This window comes from Gracilinanus agilis, chromosome 2 (genome assembly GCF_016433145.1).
Source record: "Gracilinanus agilis isolate LMUSP501 chromosome 2, AgileGrace, whole genome shotgun sequence".
NCBI lineage: Eukaryota > Metazoa > Chordata > Mammalia > Didelphimorphia > Didelphidae > Gracilinanus > Gracilinanus agilis.
The window spans coordinates 480,572,088-480,587,330 of record NC_058131.1 but is presented as its reverse complement, the minus strand read 5'-3'; the positions used below and the strand labels follow the sequence as shown (position 1 = coordinate 480,587,330).

The 15,243-nt window shown below is 42.0% G+C and overlaps 1 protein-coding gene across 1 annotated transcript in view; it reads left to right on the top strand.

The window, feature by feature from the left end:
- The window catches only part of LTBP2 (latent transforming growth factor beta binding protein 2), a 198,074-nt gene that overhangs the window by 140,008 nt on the left and 42,823 nt on the right, over window positions 1-15,243 (top strand). Inside the window, exons 10-11 of the mRNA XM_044662078.1 lie at window positions 11,948-12,070; window positions 12,720-12,884. Of these exons, the coding sequence (XP_044518013.1) occupies window positions 11,948-12,070; window positions 12,720-12,884 (288 nt within the window). The remainder of the gene's footprint in view (window positions 1-11,947; window positions 12,071-12,719; window positions 12,885-15,243) is intronic.

Sequence of the window (15,243 nt, the reverse complement as noted above, 5' to 3'; positions counted from 1 at the left end):
CCTTCCTTCCTTCCTTCCTTCCTTCCTTCCTTCCTTCCTTCCTTCCTTCCTTCCTTCCTTCCTTTGTCTTTCCACCTCCCTCCCTCCCTCCTTCCCTTTCTTCTTCTTCCTTCCTTTCTCTTCCTTCCTTCCTTCCTTCTTTCTTTTCTCTCAACTCTTTTTTTCATCAATATCACTTCCCATTGACCACCCCCAAAAAATGATCCTCTCACACAACAACAAAAAAATAGCCAAGTAAAACAAACCAACATATTGTCCCTGTTAATTAACATATTTTCATTCCACACCTATAATCCATCATCTCTTTGAGAAAAGAGAACTCAGTCTTTTGGAGTCAAGATTGCTCATTGCATTGATTAGAATTCTTAAGGCCTCTAACTGTTGTTTTTCTTGACTTTACTGTGGACACCATTTAAATTGGCTGCTAGATTATCAACATACTGGAGCACAGCCAAAGGATAGGAGCAACTGGGAAAGTGAGGGATCTTAAAACTATGTCATATGAGCAAGAGTGCAAGGAGTTGGTCATGTTTGTTTTGTTTTCTAAGCATTCCAAACTTAATGATCATTGACAGAAATAAACAGGAATAAAAAAAGAACCATAAGCACCACTATTTATCATTTATTTTTAAATGTGTATATTAATGTTAGTATGATATTAACAAAAATGAACTGTTTGTTTGGTGTCCCCTTCAGAACTTATTTTTTCTACATATTTTCCCCAATTTTGTTGCTTTTGTTATTTTTTACTAAATGTAGTCAGTGTGTTTATTGTTGTTTTAATTCTGCTTTCTTTACTCTGTATCACTTCATATAAGCCTTCAGAACTAGGAATGTTTAGTCTAGAGAAGAAAAGACCAAGGGGAGATGTGATAACAGCTTTCAAATATTTGAAGGTCTCTCATGGGAGAAGAGGGAATGGGCTTGCTCTGTACTGCCCCCAAGGTCAGAACTAAGATCCGAAATTAGAGGGTGGCGCATTGTGGCTCCACATAAAGGCCATTCTAACAATTAGAGCTGTCTGACAATAGAAGGTTTCTGAATGAAGTAGAGTGTTCCCTGTTACTAGAGTTAAGCCATACCATGCCTGGTGGCTACAACCTGGTAAAACTGTCTTGGAAAATGGTCTAAACCATTTGAAAGTAACCAACAGTTAGGGAGATGTCTATACCAGGTATGTGAAGACTTCCCTCGACAGAAGAATAATTTGTTCAGACAGCGAGGAAGGCAGCTGGAACAGACACTGGGGAGGACTTAGAATCTGGTCAGGTATCAAAGATGCCAAAGTCACCCACTGCATCTTGGGCCATCAACACTCATCCTGACTTTGGCCTGATTCTTCATAACTCCATTTGGGTTTGTTTGTTGTTTGTTTGTTTGTTTGTTTGTTTTTGGCAAGCTACTAGAGTGGACTGCCATTTCCTCCTCCAGTTCATTTGACAGATGAGGAAACTAGAGGAAAACAGTGGTTAAGTGTCTTGATGGGGAAAAAGCAACAGAAGAGATTCTGGAGCATTCTAAAGCTGCCATGGTGGACTCATGAAGTAAGAGTCAGTCACATAGCTATTAAAGTGTCTGAGGCCAGATTTGAACTCAGGAAGATGAGTCTCCCTGACTCCTGGCATTCTATTCACTGTATCACCTAGCAGCCCTCATCTGTTAGTTTCCTAGTTTGACAAATCATCCTTGCTAAGCCCAGTTGCTTCTAGGCTACTGAATAACTGCATCTCTTCTGCATCTTCTATATCACTTCTGTTATTATTTCTGTATACTATAACAGAATCTCTTCTAGATTTTTGCACTCTGGGACAGAGCTGCATTTGTGCCCCTCACCCCGAAGAGTTATGAATTCAGTGCTTAATAAATATTTCTTACTTGACAATATGGAGATATATTTTGTATGATCATACATGTATAACCCAAAACAAGTTGCTTACCATCTCAGAAAGGGTGGAGAGAGACAATTTGGATCTTATAATTTTGGAAATGGGATGTTAAAAATTGTCATTACATGTAATTGAGAAAATAAAATATCAAAAAATTAAAATCCAATTAATCTTTAAGTGAAAACAAATGTTGTGGATGATATGTGCCTGAATTTAGAGGTAATGATGTGGGATTCATTGCAATTTTTGACATTAAAAAGATGACCATAAATCAAGATTGGCAACCACTGATGTAGAAGATACTTCTAGTACTAGGCACATTGCCATTTACACCATCCATTTCCATTCAATTAGCATTTATTAAGCACCAAAGCCATAATTAGTGAGGAGGGGGGGAATGTGGCACTTAGCCCTAGGGTGTGAAAATTTAGAGGACATTGTTAGTACAGGCAGTCCATTAACACTCTAGAAACAACTGGCTTATCATTTGGCAAGGATATCTCAATTTCTGCTGGAGATCTTTTCATTTTTCCTCATTGCTAATGCCTTCCCTCTGAGAGTAAATTATTTACCCTGTATATACCTTTTTATACAGATGCTTATTTGCATATTGTCTCCTTCATTATGGCATGTGATCTTCTTGAGGGCAGGGACTGTTTTTAACTGTGTCCTCGGGGCTTAGCCCAGTATCTGGCATATAGTAGGTACTTAATAAATGTTTACTGAGGGATAGCTAGGTTGTTCAGTGGATAGAAAGCCAGAGACAGACCCAGAGATGGGAGATACTGGATTCAAATCTGACTTCAGACACTTACTAACTGAATGACCCTGGGCAAATAATTTAACTCCAGTTGCCTAGACCTTCCCATTCTTCCTTGGAACCAATATTTAGTACTGATTCTAAGATAAAGGGTAAGGGTTAAAAAAATTATCAAAGCTGCTATGAATTCAATTATGTCCTTAAATGAAATTGTATTTCATTAATCAGAGGTAGCTGCATCTCAGTGGTTAAGAACACTACACCTGGAGTTGGGAAAACTTGAGTTCAAATCTAGCCCCAGACATTTCCTAGCTCTGTGACCTTGGGCAAGTCACTTAAATTCTATATGCTTAGGAGGCAACTAAGTGGCTGGGCTTGGAATCAGAAAGACCTGAGTTCAAACTTGGCCTCAGATGTTTCTTAGCTATGTGACCCTGGACAAGTCACTTAACCTCTAATTGACTGACAAAAAGAATCCACTGGGTCCTTTGGAGAAGGGAATAGCAAACCTTTCTAGTATTTACACCAAGAAAACCCCCTGGATAGCCATATTCCATGAATCAGGTAGAATCGGACTTGACTAAACAGCAATAAATTTCATTAATCACAATAGCATCTATAATACCTTTAAAAATAGTAAATTATACCTTGCAAAACATCATTTATTCAAAACTAGTAGGGGGCTGTGGCAGGATTTGAACTTAGGTCTTCCTTGACTCCAGGTCTAATGCTCTATCTATTAGGTTACCACCTAGCTTCTTTTCAATTACTTCTACTAACAGGAAACTCATCATTTCATTCCATAGTCTTCTAGGGTCAGACAGCTCTAATTGTTAGAATGGTCTTTATGTTGAGCTGAAATCCGACTCCCTCTAACTTCTGTCCACTGGTCCTAGTTCTGCCCTTGTCTGCTTCTTTACCTTACCAAGACATTAAATGAGGTACACCTCTTACACTAACTCTAGGGCAGATCAGTCCTTAGATTGGGAAGCTCTTACCTAGAGGACCTCAGGAGTGTCCATCTAGGTTTAATACTTTTCATTTCTATGGATTTCAAGAGCCGACTGGTGGTCTGGCAGAGGTCTGGCAGTAACTAAACTATTCTGTCTTTGGGATCACCAAGCCAGAGAAGTTTTGAACTATGGGTGGGGAGTAGGAGGAAATGGTAGAATATAGAGTACAGTATACAATCTGGAGGGAAACTCAGAAGAGAACAAGTCAATTGCTAAACATTTATTACACATCTACTATGTGCCAGGCACTGAGATAACCACTGGAAAATTTGGAAGTCAGAGAAGAGTAAGCTTAGTGGCTATGACTGGGGGGAGTTCTCCTTTGACACAGGAGAAGGATGGAACTGGTCATTTCTTTTTCTTTTTTTTTTTTTCATAATTCTTTCCTTCCATCTTAGAATCAATACTATGTATTGAGTTTCCAAGCCAGAGGGCTAAGCAATGGGGGTTAAGAGACTTGCCTGGAGTTACACAGCTAGGAATTATTTAAGGCCAGATTTGAACCTAGGATCTCCCATCTCTAGGCCTGACTCTCAATCCACTGAGCCACCCAGCTGCCCCTACACTGGTTATTTCTGAGAAGGAATCTGTCAGAGAGAGGAAATGAGAACTAATTAATGGGAATTCTGAACCCTGGGAGGGAAGTGACCCAAGAGGCCTGCAACCCCTCTGATTACCATTCTCAAAAGTCTAGAGCCACAAAAAGATCGCGTTGTGGGGGTTTGCTCTGAAAGAAGTTAAATACTGAAGAGCCTATTTCCTTTTCCATATCCTAAAGTCAGGGCAGCTAGGTGGTTCAGTGGATACAGTGATGAGTGTATAGTCAGGAATACTTCAATCATGTCTGACTCTCTGTGACCCTTTTTTAGGGAGGTTTCTTGACAAAGATACTGGAGAAGTTTGCCATTTTCTTCTTCAGCTCATTTCCAGATGAGGAAACTGAGGCAAACAAGGTTAATTGACTTGACTAGGATCATAGAGCTAGTAAATGTCTGAGATTGGCTTTGAATTCAGAGTTTCCTGGCTCTGGGCTCAGCTCTCTATCCATTGCCTCAGATCCTTCCTAGCTATGTAACCCTGGGCAATCATTTAATCCTGGTTGCCTCAGTTTCTTCATCTATAAAATGAGCCGGAGAAGGAAATGGCAAACCAATTCAGTAACTTTGCCAAGAAAACCCCAAATGGGGTCATGAAAAGTCCTATACAACTAAACAGCAAAACCAAATCCCAAAGTCATAGTCACCTGGAAAGCAAACAGACATTTGGATAGTGGCCTATGGGTTGAGTGACATTTTTACATTTGGGGAAGAGGGAGAGCAGCAGAAGCCTCAGTAACTTGGCCTCCTGGAAACTTGTCCAGCTTGATGAGTGGAACTCTTCCTGAAGACACCGTGGATGCTGAACCTGGATTTCCAATTACTTCTTCCCTTTCTTTTCCCCTTCCTTTCTTCCTTCTTTCCTTCCTTCCTTCCTTCTTTTCTTCCTTCCTTTCCTCCCTCCCTCCCTCTATTCTTCCCTCCTTCCCTCCATTCCTTCCTTCCTTTCCTCCCTCATTCTATTCTTCCTTCCTTCCTTCCTTCCTTCCTTCCTTCCTTCCTTCCTTCCTTCTTTTCTTCCCCTTTTCCTCTAAAGAGGTGCTAATAGAATTACAAAGTAACAAAACATGGCCCCTGTCCTCATGGAGATTATAATCTAGCAGAGGAAATGAAGTACAACCCCCCACCAAAAGATGTAGTAGTATATAATAGATATGTAATAAGTAAAATGAAGGATAAAAAAATTAGAGAATAAGATATCTGCAAAGTATTGTGTGAGGTGAGGGAAGGATAGCTTGCTTTCAGCCAACTGGAGAAGCCTTCTATGGGAGGTGGCAGCTACTCTGGGTAATGAAGGATAGGTAGGATTTCAAATGGTGAAGAATGGGTATGAGGAGGAAAGTTCATTCCAGGTCTAAGGCAAAGGCACAGAGATGTCTAATTTGGTTCCTTGTTCCTTGCTTAGCTTCCCTAGAGAATTCAGGACACCAGGTAGCTCTCCCTTGAAGGCAATCAACACTAAAAGCATCCTCCTCCCCCCCCACGGTATAGTCTCTAAGGGACAACTGTCAATCTGGGCAGTAGGAAGAGGCTCCCTTCACTTCTGCCCTGCTGGGACCAGCTAAATTCCCATCAGGACTTGTCCCTGACAAGGCCTGTGTCTATGGCAGCTCCCCAGGGCCCCCACCTCCTTTCAGTATATCCAGCCAAGCAGCTGGTTTTCCTTAGTGCCCTAGCCAGGTCATCTTTCAGCCCTTGTCCTTGTGGTTGATGCCAAATGTTCTAAAGCACATATCTGGCAAGGAGGCCGTGGGCAGGGCCGGGGCAGGTGGCTCTGATTAAGTCTGACTGGCTCATATTAACAGCTTATCTGCTTAAAGCATTAGTGAGGTCTCTCTGGGACCATTGAAGGCAGCTCCCTCCTCTCTCTATTCCCCTGTGCTCTCAGCTCTCTCTAACAAAGACCTTCTGAAAAATCTTTGCCACCATAATCACCATCAACCAAAAGCATGTGTTAGACCCCTCTCCCTGGGAGATGTATTAGCAGCTTACCAAGAAGCCTCCCTGTCCTCCTGGGGTTTACCATCTAAGACTACTTACTGGAACCTATAAAAGATTATGGGAGAAGGCAGCTATATGGCTCAGGGGATAGAGAGTCAGACCTAGCGATGGGAGATCCTAGGTTCAAATCTGACTCTCAGACACTTCTTAACTGTATGACCCTGGTCAAGTCACTTAACTACAGTTGCCTAGCCCTTACAGCTCTTCTGCCTTGTACTGATTCTAAGTCAGAAAGTATGGATTTTAAAAAAAACATTATGGTGGGAGAACTTTGTACACAATAACAGCAGTATTGGACAATGATTATCTATGAAAAGTTGGCTACTCTCAGCAATGCAATGATCTGGAACAATTCTGAAGGACTTTTGACAAGGAACGCTAGCCACCTCCAGAGAAAACAGTCATCATTCACAACAATGTATTTATGGTTTTATTTTGGGGTTTTGGTTATGTATGACTTTACTCTTACAACAATGACCAACATGAAAGTGTGTTTTGCAGGAAAATAAAAAATGAAAAAATAAAAATAAATAAGAATTTTAAAAAGTTACGGGAGTCTCATTAGCTAGGCCCATGCCACCTATGAGCTCGACTCCCCATTAGACATGGAAAGTTAGGATACCTGGGAATATGGGGGCAAGAGAGATCAGGGCTTCCATACAAAGTCTGTTCCTTCTTCATAGATAAGTGTGCAAGAAGGAATAGTGTCAAACTGCAACAGGAAAGATTTTGGATCAAAGCAGTGAGCAGAAAGAGGCCCATTGAAAGCAGCATGGTAAAAGTCCTGGGCTTGGAGTTAGGAGGCTTCAAATCTGGCCTCAGTCAGGAGCTGTTTCACCCTGGATCATTTCACTTACATTTCTGCACCTCGATGTCATCATCTGTAAAATGGGCAAACTTGAATGTACTTCATAAGTCTGTTGTGAGGATAAAGTAGCATAATAAATAGGGTCAGCATTTTGTAAGTCTCTATAAATGTCATTTATTGTTATTCATTGTCATTATTAGAAGAGCTTTCCAAGTGTATGAGGTATATGGGAAGGAGACCTCAAGGTGGGATTGCCCCTCACCCTTGGAGCCAGTCACAAGACCCGCTAGAGCAGTGGTTCCCAAACTTTTTTGGCCTCCCACCCCCCTTCCAGAAAAAAATATTACTTAGCCCCCTGGAAATTAATTTTTTTTTAAATTTTAATAGCAATTAGTAGGAAAGATAAATGCGCTTGTGGCCATCACTGCTCCTCTGGATCTCTGCAGCACCCACCAGGGGGCGGTGGCGCCCACTTTGGGAATCACTGCACTAGAGGCTAGAGCTGCTCTCTCTGCTCCCCCACACTCCCTTTTTTGAAGATTTTTGGAGAATTAGCTGAGGGTAATTTGCATAGCCCGGCCCAGCTGCCCCAGTGGAAGATAGGAGATGTAAAGACAAATTGAGAGAGAAGGGGAAGACCCTTTAGAACTCCTAAGCTGTGTGGAATATGCTGATATGAGAAGAAGGTATACTGCAATGTCCATGGGAGAGGAAGGAGCCAAATAGGAGTGAGTCAGCATAAAACAACCCAGAGTTTAAAACAGAAGATTAAATCCACTCAGATCCAAGAAGGAGCCATTTCTGCGACTCCCTGAAGAGATTACTAAGAGGATGGGTTTGTGTATTCAAATGTCACCAGAGGGCAGCTAGGTGGCTCAGTGGATAGAGAGCCAGGCCCAGAGATGGGAGGTTCTGGATTCAAATGTAGCCTCAGGACACTTCCTAGCTGTGTGACCCTGGGTAAGTCACTTAACCCCAATTGCTTAACTCTTACTGCTCTTCTGCTTTAGAGTCAATAGATAGTGTTGTTTTTTAAATCCTTACCTCTGCCTTAGAATCAGTCCTGTGTATTGGTCCCAAACAGAAGAGCAGTAAGAGCTAGGCAATGGAGTTAAGTAACTTGCCCAAGTACCCATAGCTAGAAAGTATCTGAGGCTACATTTGAATCTGAACCTGGATCTCAGTCCACTGAGCCACCTAGCTACCCCCATAGCATTGATTCTAAGACCAAAGGTCTTAAAAACACACACACACACACACACACACACACACACACACACACACACACACACACACACACACACACACTTTTTAGAAGTTGGAGGTCGTAGTCTATCCTCAGAGTATAAAAGAGTCATAGGAATTGTCTCCAGCTCTCCTGTGCATGGCTTGAGAGTTGTGCCCTGGAGAGAAGATAATGATCGCCATCTATTGGAAGAGAGATGAATTTCATTGACCAATGAGGCAAGGATAAGTAATGTCATTGATGAGGGTACCAGAGGCACTGGGGAAAGCTCTGAGTGGCAGTGACAATGGGAAGGAGAAGACCTGCAGTGGAGAGGGGAAGTATAGGACAGGGAAGGGCATAAGGTGGAGTAGCAGAGAAGGACCAGTGTCCAGAGAGATGCCCATTAAGGACAACATGGTACAGACAAAAGCCTCAGGGGCCTCAAAGGGCAGCCCCAATATGGCTCTCCTTCCCCTGCTTGCTGGAGGAGTACCAGTACCTTAAGTTGTAAAGGCTCTGTTAAAAAGGTTTCTTCATTAACTCAGATTCAAGTCTTTTCTTCTCTTTAATTTTTTTTTAACTTTTACCTTCCCTCTTAGAATCAACACTCAGTATTGGTTCCAAGATAAAAGAGTGATGAAGGGTAGGTAATGGGAACTGAATGACTTGCCCAGGGTCACACAGCTTGGAAGTGTCTGAAGCCAGATTTGAACCCAGGATGATATCTCCCTTCTCTAGGTCTAGCTCTCATCCACTGCGTCACTTAGCTGCCTCTTGTTGTTCAATGCGGAAATAAAACTATTCTGTTTTGAGCCTGGTGAGTACTTATAAGAGGACCTAGTATCTCCCCTTGGGGGCACTGAAAAACAATGAAGTTCTCAGTTTCTCCCTGAGTAGAAATACCAAGCTTAAGTGTGCCTAGACTCTTCATGTGAGAATAGAACCTCTGATACAAGATCATAGTTGTAAGACAATGGAAGGGTTACTCAGAAAGTTTAAAGAAAATAAATTCCCTAGAGATATCTTAACAAAAGGGAACATGCCTCAAACTGATTGTTAAATTTTCCATGTGAGCACTTTATACCTCTGAAATTAGTAAAAAAATACAAAACAGGGCTTGATTTGCTGTTTTGTTCTTTGCCTAGAGCTAAAAAAAGTAAAGGAGAAAAAATCAGTAATAAAGGGGCAACTAGGTGATTCATTAGATAGAAAGCTAGACCTGGAGAGGAGAGGTCTGGGGTTCCAATCTTGCCTCAGATACTTCCTAGCTGTGTGACCCTGGATAAGTCACAACAACAATTGCCTAACCCTTACTGCTCTTCTGCCTTGGAACCAAAGTACTGATTCTAAGACAAAAAGTAAGGGAAGGAAGGAAGGAAGGAAGGAAGGAAGGAAGGAAGGAAGGAAGACAAAGGAAAAAAGGAAGAAGGAAAGAAGGAAGAAAATATTAATAACATTAAATATTGTATATATTTACATATAAACAACACAAAACAAAGTTATAATATTAAAATATTATTAAGATTAATAAGATTAAACTTAAAAGTGTGTTCATGATACCTACCCCAGAGTTGTCATTGTTAGTCTTTCATTTTAGAAGAGGGCCAATGACATAATTGGTGATGTCTTGACTTTCTCTTTGGATTTCTTTTTTTTACCTTTACCTTCTGTCGTAGAATCAATACTGTGTATTAGTTCTAAGGCAGAAGAGCAATAAGGGCTAGGCATTGGGGCATTAAGTGACTTGCCCAGGGTCACATAGCTAAGAAGTATCTGAATCCAGATTTGAACCCAAGACCTCCCATCTCTGGACCTGACTCTCAATCCACTGAGTCACCCAGCTGCCCCCTTATTGGATTTAAATGAGGCAGTGATGAGCAAAGTCATCCGCCTAGAAGTCTAGTGGCAAGACAAAAGTCAGGATGACTGGCAATGGCTTGGGATTCAGTGGATGGTCTTGACATCTTTGATGTCTGACCAAGCAAAAATGTTGTTAAAAACTGCTTGGACACATGAGCTGATGGGGAAATTATTGAGGATGAAGACACTAAACGATAACTCTAGTCCAACTATCAATAATATGGAATTAGGTCTTGATCAATGATACATGTAAAACCCAGTGGAATTGTGCATTGGCTAAGTGGGGTTAGGGGGGTTTGGAGGAGAGGGAAAGAACAAAATAAAAAATTTTAAAATATTGTTAAACATTTTATCTAGTTCTTAGCTAGTTGTTAAACATTTTATCAGCACAGCAATGGAGCATAGAATACCATCGTTCATGGATATTTTAGGCATATCCTCCCTGAAAACGGGAGAAACTAAAAGCTTTTCTGACTTAGGGTTTTATGATCCCCTGATTCCTAGTCCCATCTCCTTGGTCTCTTTATTGTCACGAGGAAAGGGGGTGGGAGGTGTTCTTGCTGCTGTAGGAGTGCCTGGGAAGAACAGCAATTGACTGTAATCCCAGAGGAAATATTGAGAGGCTCAGGAAGTAGGCATATTTATTGCTAAAGTTTGTGCCAAGAGGTGGTGAATGTGAGGCCAACATGGGCGTGGAGGGTCCTAAAACTAATTGGAAGAAGAGTCCATAAGTGAACTGTACATTTGGGCTGTCAGCAGGGAGTATGGAGAGATGGGTAAGATTGGGAGATATAGAGCAATAGCTAGATGGTGCAGTGGTTTGAGTGCCAGCCCTCAGGAAGATCTGAAATTAAAATCCAGCCCTAGATACTTACTAATTGTGGGGACTCTGGAAAAGGCACTTAACTGCTGTTTGCCTCAGCTTCCTAGTCTGTCAAATGGGGATAATAATAGCACCTACTTCCCAGGGTTGATTTGAGGATCAGATGAGATAACCATTGTAAGTGCTTAGCAAAATACCTAACTCTATATAAATGTTAGCTATTTTTATTATTATTTTCACTTTGACCAGCATTTGCCTTGGATCCCCTTTCTCTGTATGGTGATCAAACTATGTTTGTATATGTGTGAATGCATTGTTGTTTAGTCTTTTTTGGTCCTGGCTGAGTCTTCATGGCCCCATTTGAGGTTTTCTTGGCAAAGATCCTGTAGTAATTTGTCTTTTCCTTCTCCAGCTTATTTTGTCAGATAAGGAAACTGAGGCAAACAAGGTTAAGTGACTTGCCCAGGGTCACATAGCCAATAAATGTTTGAGGTTGGATTTGAACTCAGGAAGATGGGTCTTTCTGACTCCATGCCCAGTGCTCTATCCACTGAGCCACTTAGCCACCCTGTGTATGCTTGTGTTCGTGTATGAATGTGGGGAGTTGCCATCTCTAGGTGTTTGTCTCAGTCAAAGGCTCTTCATAGTATAAACCAGTATAGATTAAGCAATGAAGACAACTCCAAAATCAGCTTCCATCTAGTCTGGCTTACTTGAAAGAGGAGCACAACCCAGGCTGGTCTTTTCTTTTAACTTCCTGCAGAGTGCTGGGCCAGGCTAAGGGGAAGATTGTAGCAAAGGACATCAGTCTGCCTACTCCCTGGCACTTATCTTGTCCCCTCTCCTCTGTCTGTGCTCAGCTCTAGCATCCCTTGGATGTTCTCCCACTCCTGCCTCCAGCCCAGACTCTCCTATCAGTTAGCTGTGGTCCATGGGCTGCTTGTTGACATTTGGTCTCCTCTGACTTTACAGATATAAACGAGTGCCTTCTGCTGGGATTGTGCAAGGATGCCGAGTGTGTGAACACCCGAGGCAGCTACCGATGCACCTGCAAGCCTGGAAACATGTTGGACCCATCTCGGAGCCACTGTGTGTGTAAGTGCTCTCGGCTAGTGGAGGCGAGCCAGGTGCTCCCTGAGAGCCCGGGACCTTCAGCATTCCCTGCCCAAATGAAATGATTTTCTGCCTGTTTAATTTTATCATTTCCATGAGCTCCCATGAATTTGTGGTTTTGTGTGTCTGTGTATTCGCATGGAGCAGCTAAGCACCAGGTCTAGAGTCAGGAAGACCTATCTTCCTGAGTTCAAATCTGGCCTCAGACATTCCTAGCTGTGTGACCCCTGGTCAAGTCACTTAAGTCTATTTGCCTCAGTTTCCTCATCTGAAAAATGAGCTGGAGAAGGAAATGGCAAACCACTCCAGGTTCTTTGCCAAGAAAACCCCAAATAGGGTTAGGAAGAATCAGACTGGACTGAACAACAACAACACTTACCATTCATTCACCAATTCCTATAGGCACCTTCTCCTATCAAGTCCAAGAAATGTAAGCTCATTGAGGGCAGAGATAGCACATTTCACTTTTGTATTGTTTACATACCTTGTATAATGCTGGGCACAGAGTAAGTGCTCAGAAAATACTTGTTCAAATTTGATGCCTTATAAAAAGAGGAAGTGGGTTGGGGGAAGCCTGATCCTCATTTCTCTATTGTGCTGATTTGAGACAAAATAATTTTCTCTGTTCCAGCCGATAAGGCAGTCTCCATGGAGCAAGGGCTGTGCTTCCGAGCAGCGGCGGCTGCCTCATGTACACTACCCCTGGCCCAGCGGATCACCAAGCAGATTTGCTGCTGCAGCCGGGTTGGCAAAGGATGGGGGAAGAAGTGTGAGAAGTGTCCCCTGCCTGGCACAGGTAACCATTTCCCTGTGCCTTTTCTATACTCCCTGGTCCTTGTCAACATCCATCCTGGATGCCTCCCAGCCTTAGCCTTGATCTGAGGAGGAGACCAAAGGGTGACCTCTCCAGGCTCAGGAAGAGATTGCATCCACTCTTTCCCTCCTGAATGGTTTGCTAGAGGCTGCTCCTTCCTAAAGACCAAGGGAAGCAGGACAACTAGGTGGCTCAATGGATTGAGGGCCAAACCTAGAAAGTGGAGGTCCTAGGTTCAAATCTGGCCTCAGATACTTCTTTGCTATATGACCCTGGACAAGTCACTTAACTCTCATTACCTAGCCCTTGTTGTGGAGCCAATACACAGTATTAATTCTAGAATGGCAGGTAAGGATGTTTTTTAAAAAGACAAAAGGAGGGAAGAAATGAAGAAGGAAGAAAAAAAGAAAGAAAAGGAGGGAGGAAGGACTTACAGATGCCTACTGTATGCTAGGTACCTTGTTAATTGCTTTACAAATATTATCTCATTTGATCCACACAACAATCCTGAGAGGTAGGTGGCATTATTATCAATTGAGAAAACAGAGGCAGACAGAGTTTAAGTGACTTCCCCAGGGTCCTATTTACTAGTAAGAGTCTGAGACCAAATTTGAACATGGGTCTTTCTGATTGCATCTAGGTCCAGCTCTCTATCCACTGAACTACCAAATCCCTTAAGACCCTGAAGCTCACCCAATCACACAACTGTCAGAACTGAGATTCCCCCTCAGGTCCCAAGATTCCAATTTCAATTAGAGTTTAGGAATTTTTTCCATGATACCATACTTTCTCCTTTGTTTCCAGGTTTCTCCCTCCATATAGGATTAATCCGCAGAATGTGGGTGTAGTTTGCAATGACTTTTATTGAATCAACATGAATTTGAGTTAAGTGGGTAGTGGGTGAGGTTACAAAAGTAGACAACGTAAGGGTGGTGATTCCATTCACAAGAAAACTGAATCCTGAGTGGAGGTAATTCTGAGACAAAAGCTTGGTCTTTCTGCAAGTTTCTCCAGAATGTAGGTAAAGGGTGGAGTTTCAAAGGAAAGGAGTTTGGACTTGCCAGCTTAAGACTTAAAAAAGAATGAAAATAAATCTTCAGTTTTACAATGGGTAATCTCTCTTTGTGTGTATGTTATTTTTACCTTTGTATCTTTTATGTTGTGGATAGTGTTGGGCCTGAAGTTAGGAAGATTTGAGTTCAAATCTTGTCTCTGCCACTTATTAGCTGTATGACTTCGGGTAGATTTTTTTTTAAACCCTTACTTTCCATCTTGGAGTCAATACTGAGTATTGGCTCTAAGGCAGAAGAGTGGTAAGGGTAGGCAATGGGGATCAAGTGACTTGCCCAGGGACACACAGCTGGGAAGTGTCTGAGGCCAGATTTGAACCCAGGATCTCCCATCTCTAGGCCTGGCTCTCAATCCACTGAGCTACCCAGATGCCCCCTTTGGGTAGATTTTTTAACCTCTCCTGACTCTCTTTCTTCAACTAGAAAGTAGAGATAATAACAATACCTACTACATAAAATTGTACCCAGTAGGTGCTATATAAATGATTATTCCCTTTCTCCCTTCCCTTTATAGAAGTCAGCTTAAGTACAGCTAATTTAAAATTGTCCTTTTCCTGTTGTTTGAAGTGAGAACCCATATCTGTACCCTAGCTTTCTCCCCCTATTTCCAAAAAGTTCAGTTGTGTGGGATTCTCAATAACCTCATGGACCTTAGCATTCCAAGTCCTTCTATCTTCCACTATCTCTCAAAGTATGTCCAAGTTCATGGTCATTATTTCCAGGACACTATCTGTCCATCTCCTCCTCTACAGTCCCCTTCCATCTTTCTCATCATCACGGTCTCCTCCAATGAGTTCTGTTTTCTCATTATTTGGCCAAAATGTTTAAGCTTCAGCTTCAGGATTTGACCTTCCAGTAACTGCCTGTGTTCGAAGACTAAATGACAAGATATTGGAGAAAAGTATGGATCTTGTAGATAGCCTAAGCTATCTTATATCCAATATTTTCTCTTCCTGTCCATAGATGTGTATAAGATGCTTTGGTTCAATGAGTGGGTAGAAACTGCTTTATAGGGGCTGTTAGGTGAATCAGTGGATAGAAAGCCAGTCCTAGAGAGAGAAGATCCTGGTTTCAAATCTGGACGCAGATACTTTCTAACTGTGTGACCCTGGGCAAATAACTTAACCACAATTGCCTTGCCCTTATAACGCTTGTGCCTTGGAACTGACAGTATTGATTCTAAGATGGAATGGAAAGAAAGAAAGAAAGAAAGAAAGAAAGAAAGAAAGAAAGAAAGAAAGAAAGAAAGAAAGAAAGAAAGAAAGAAAGAA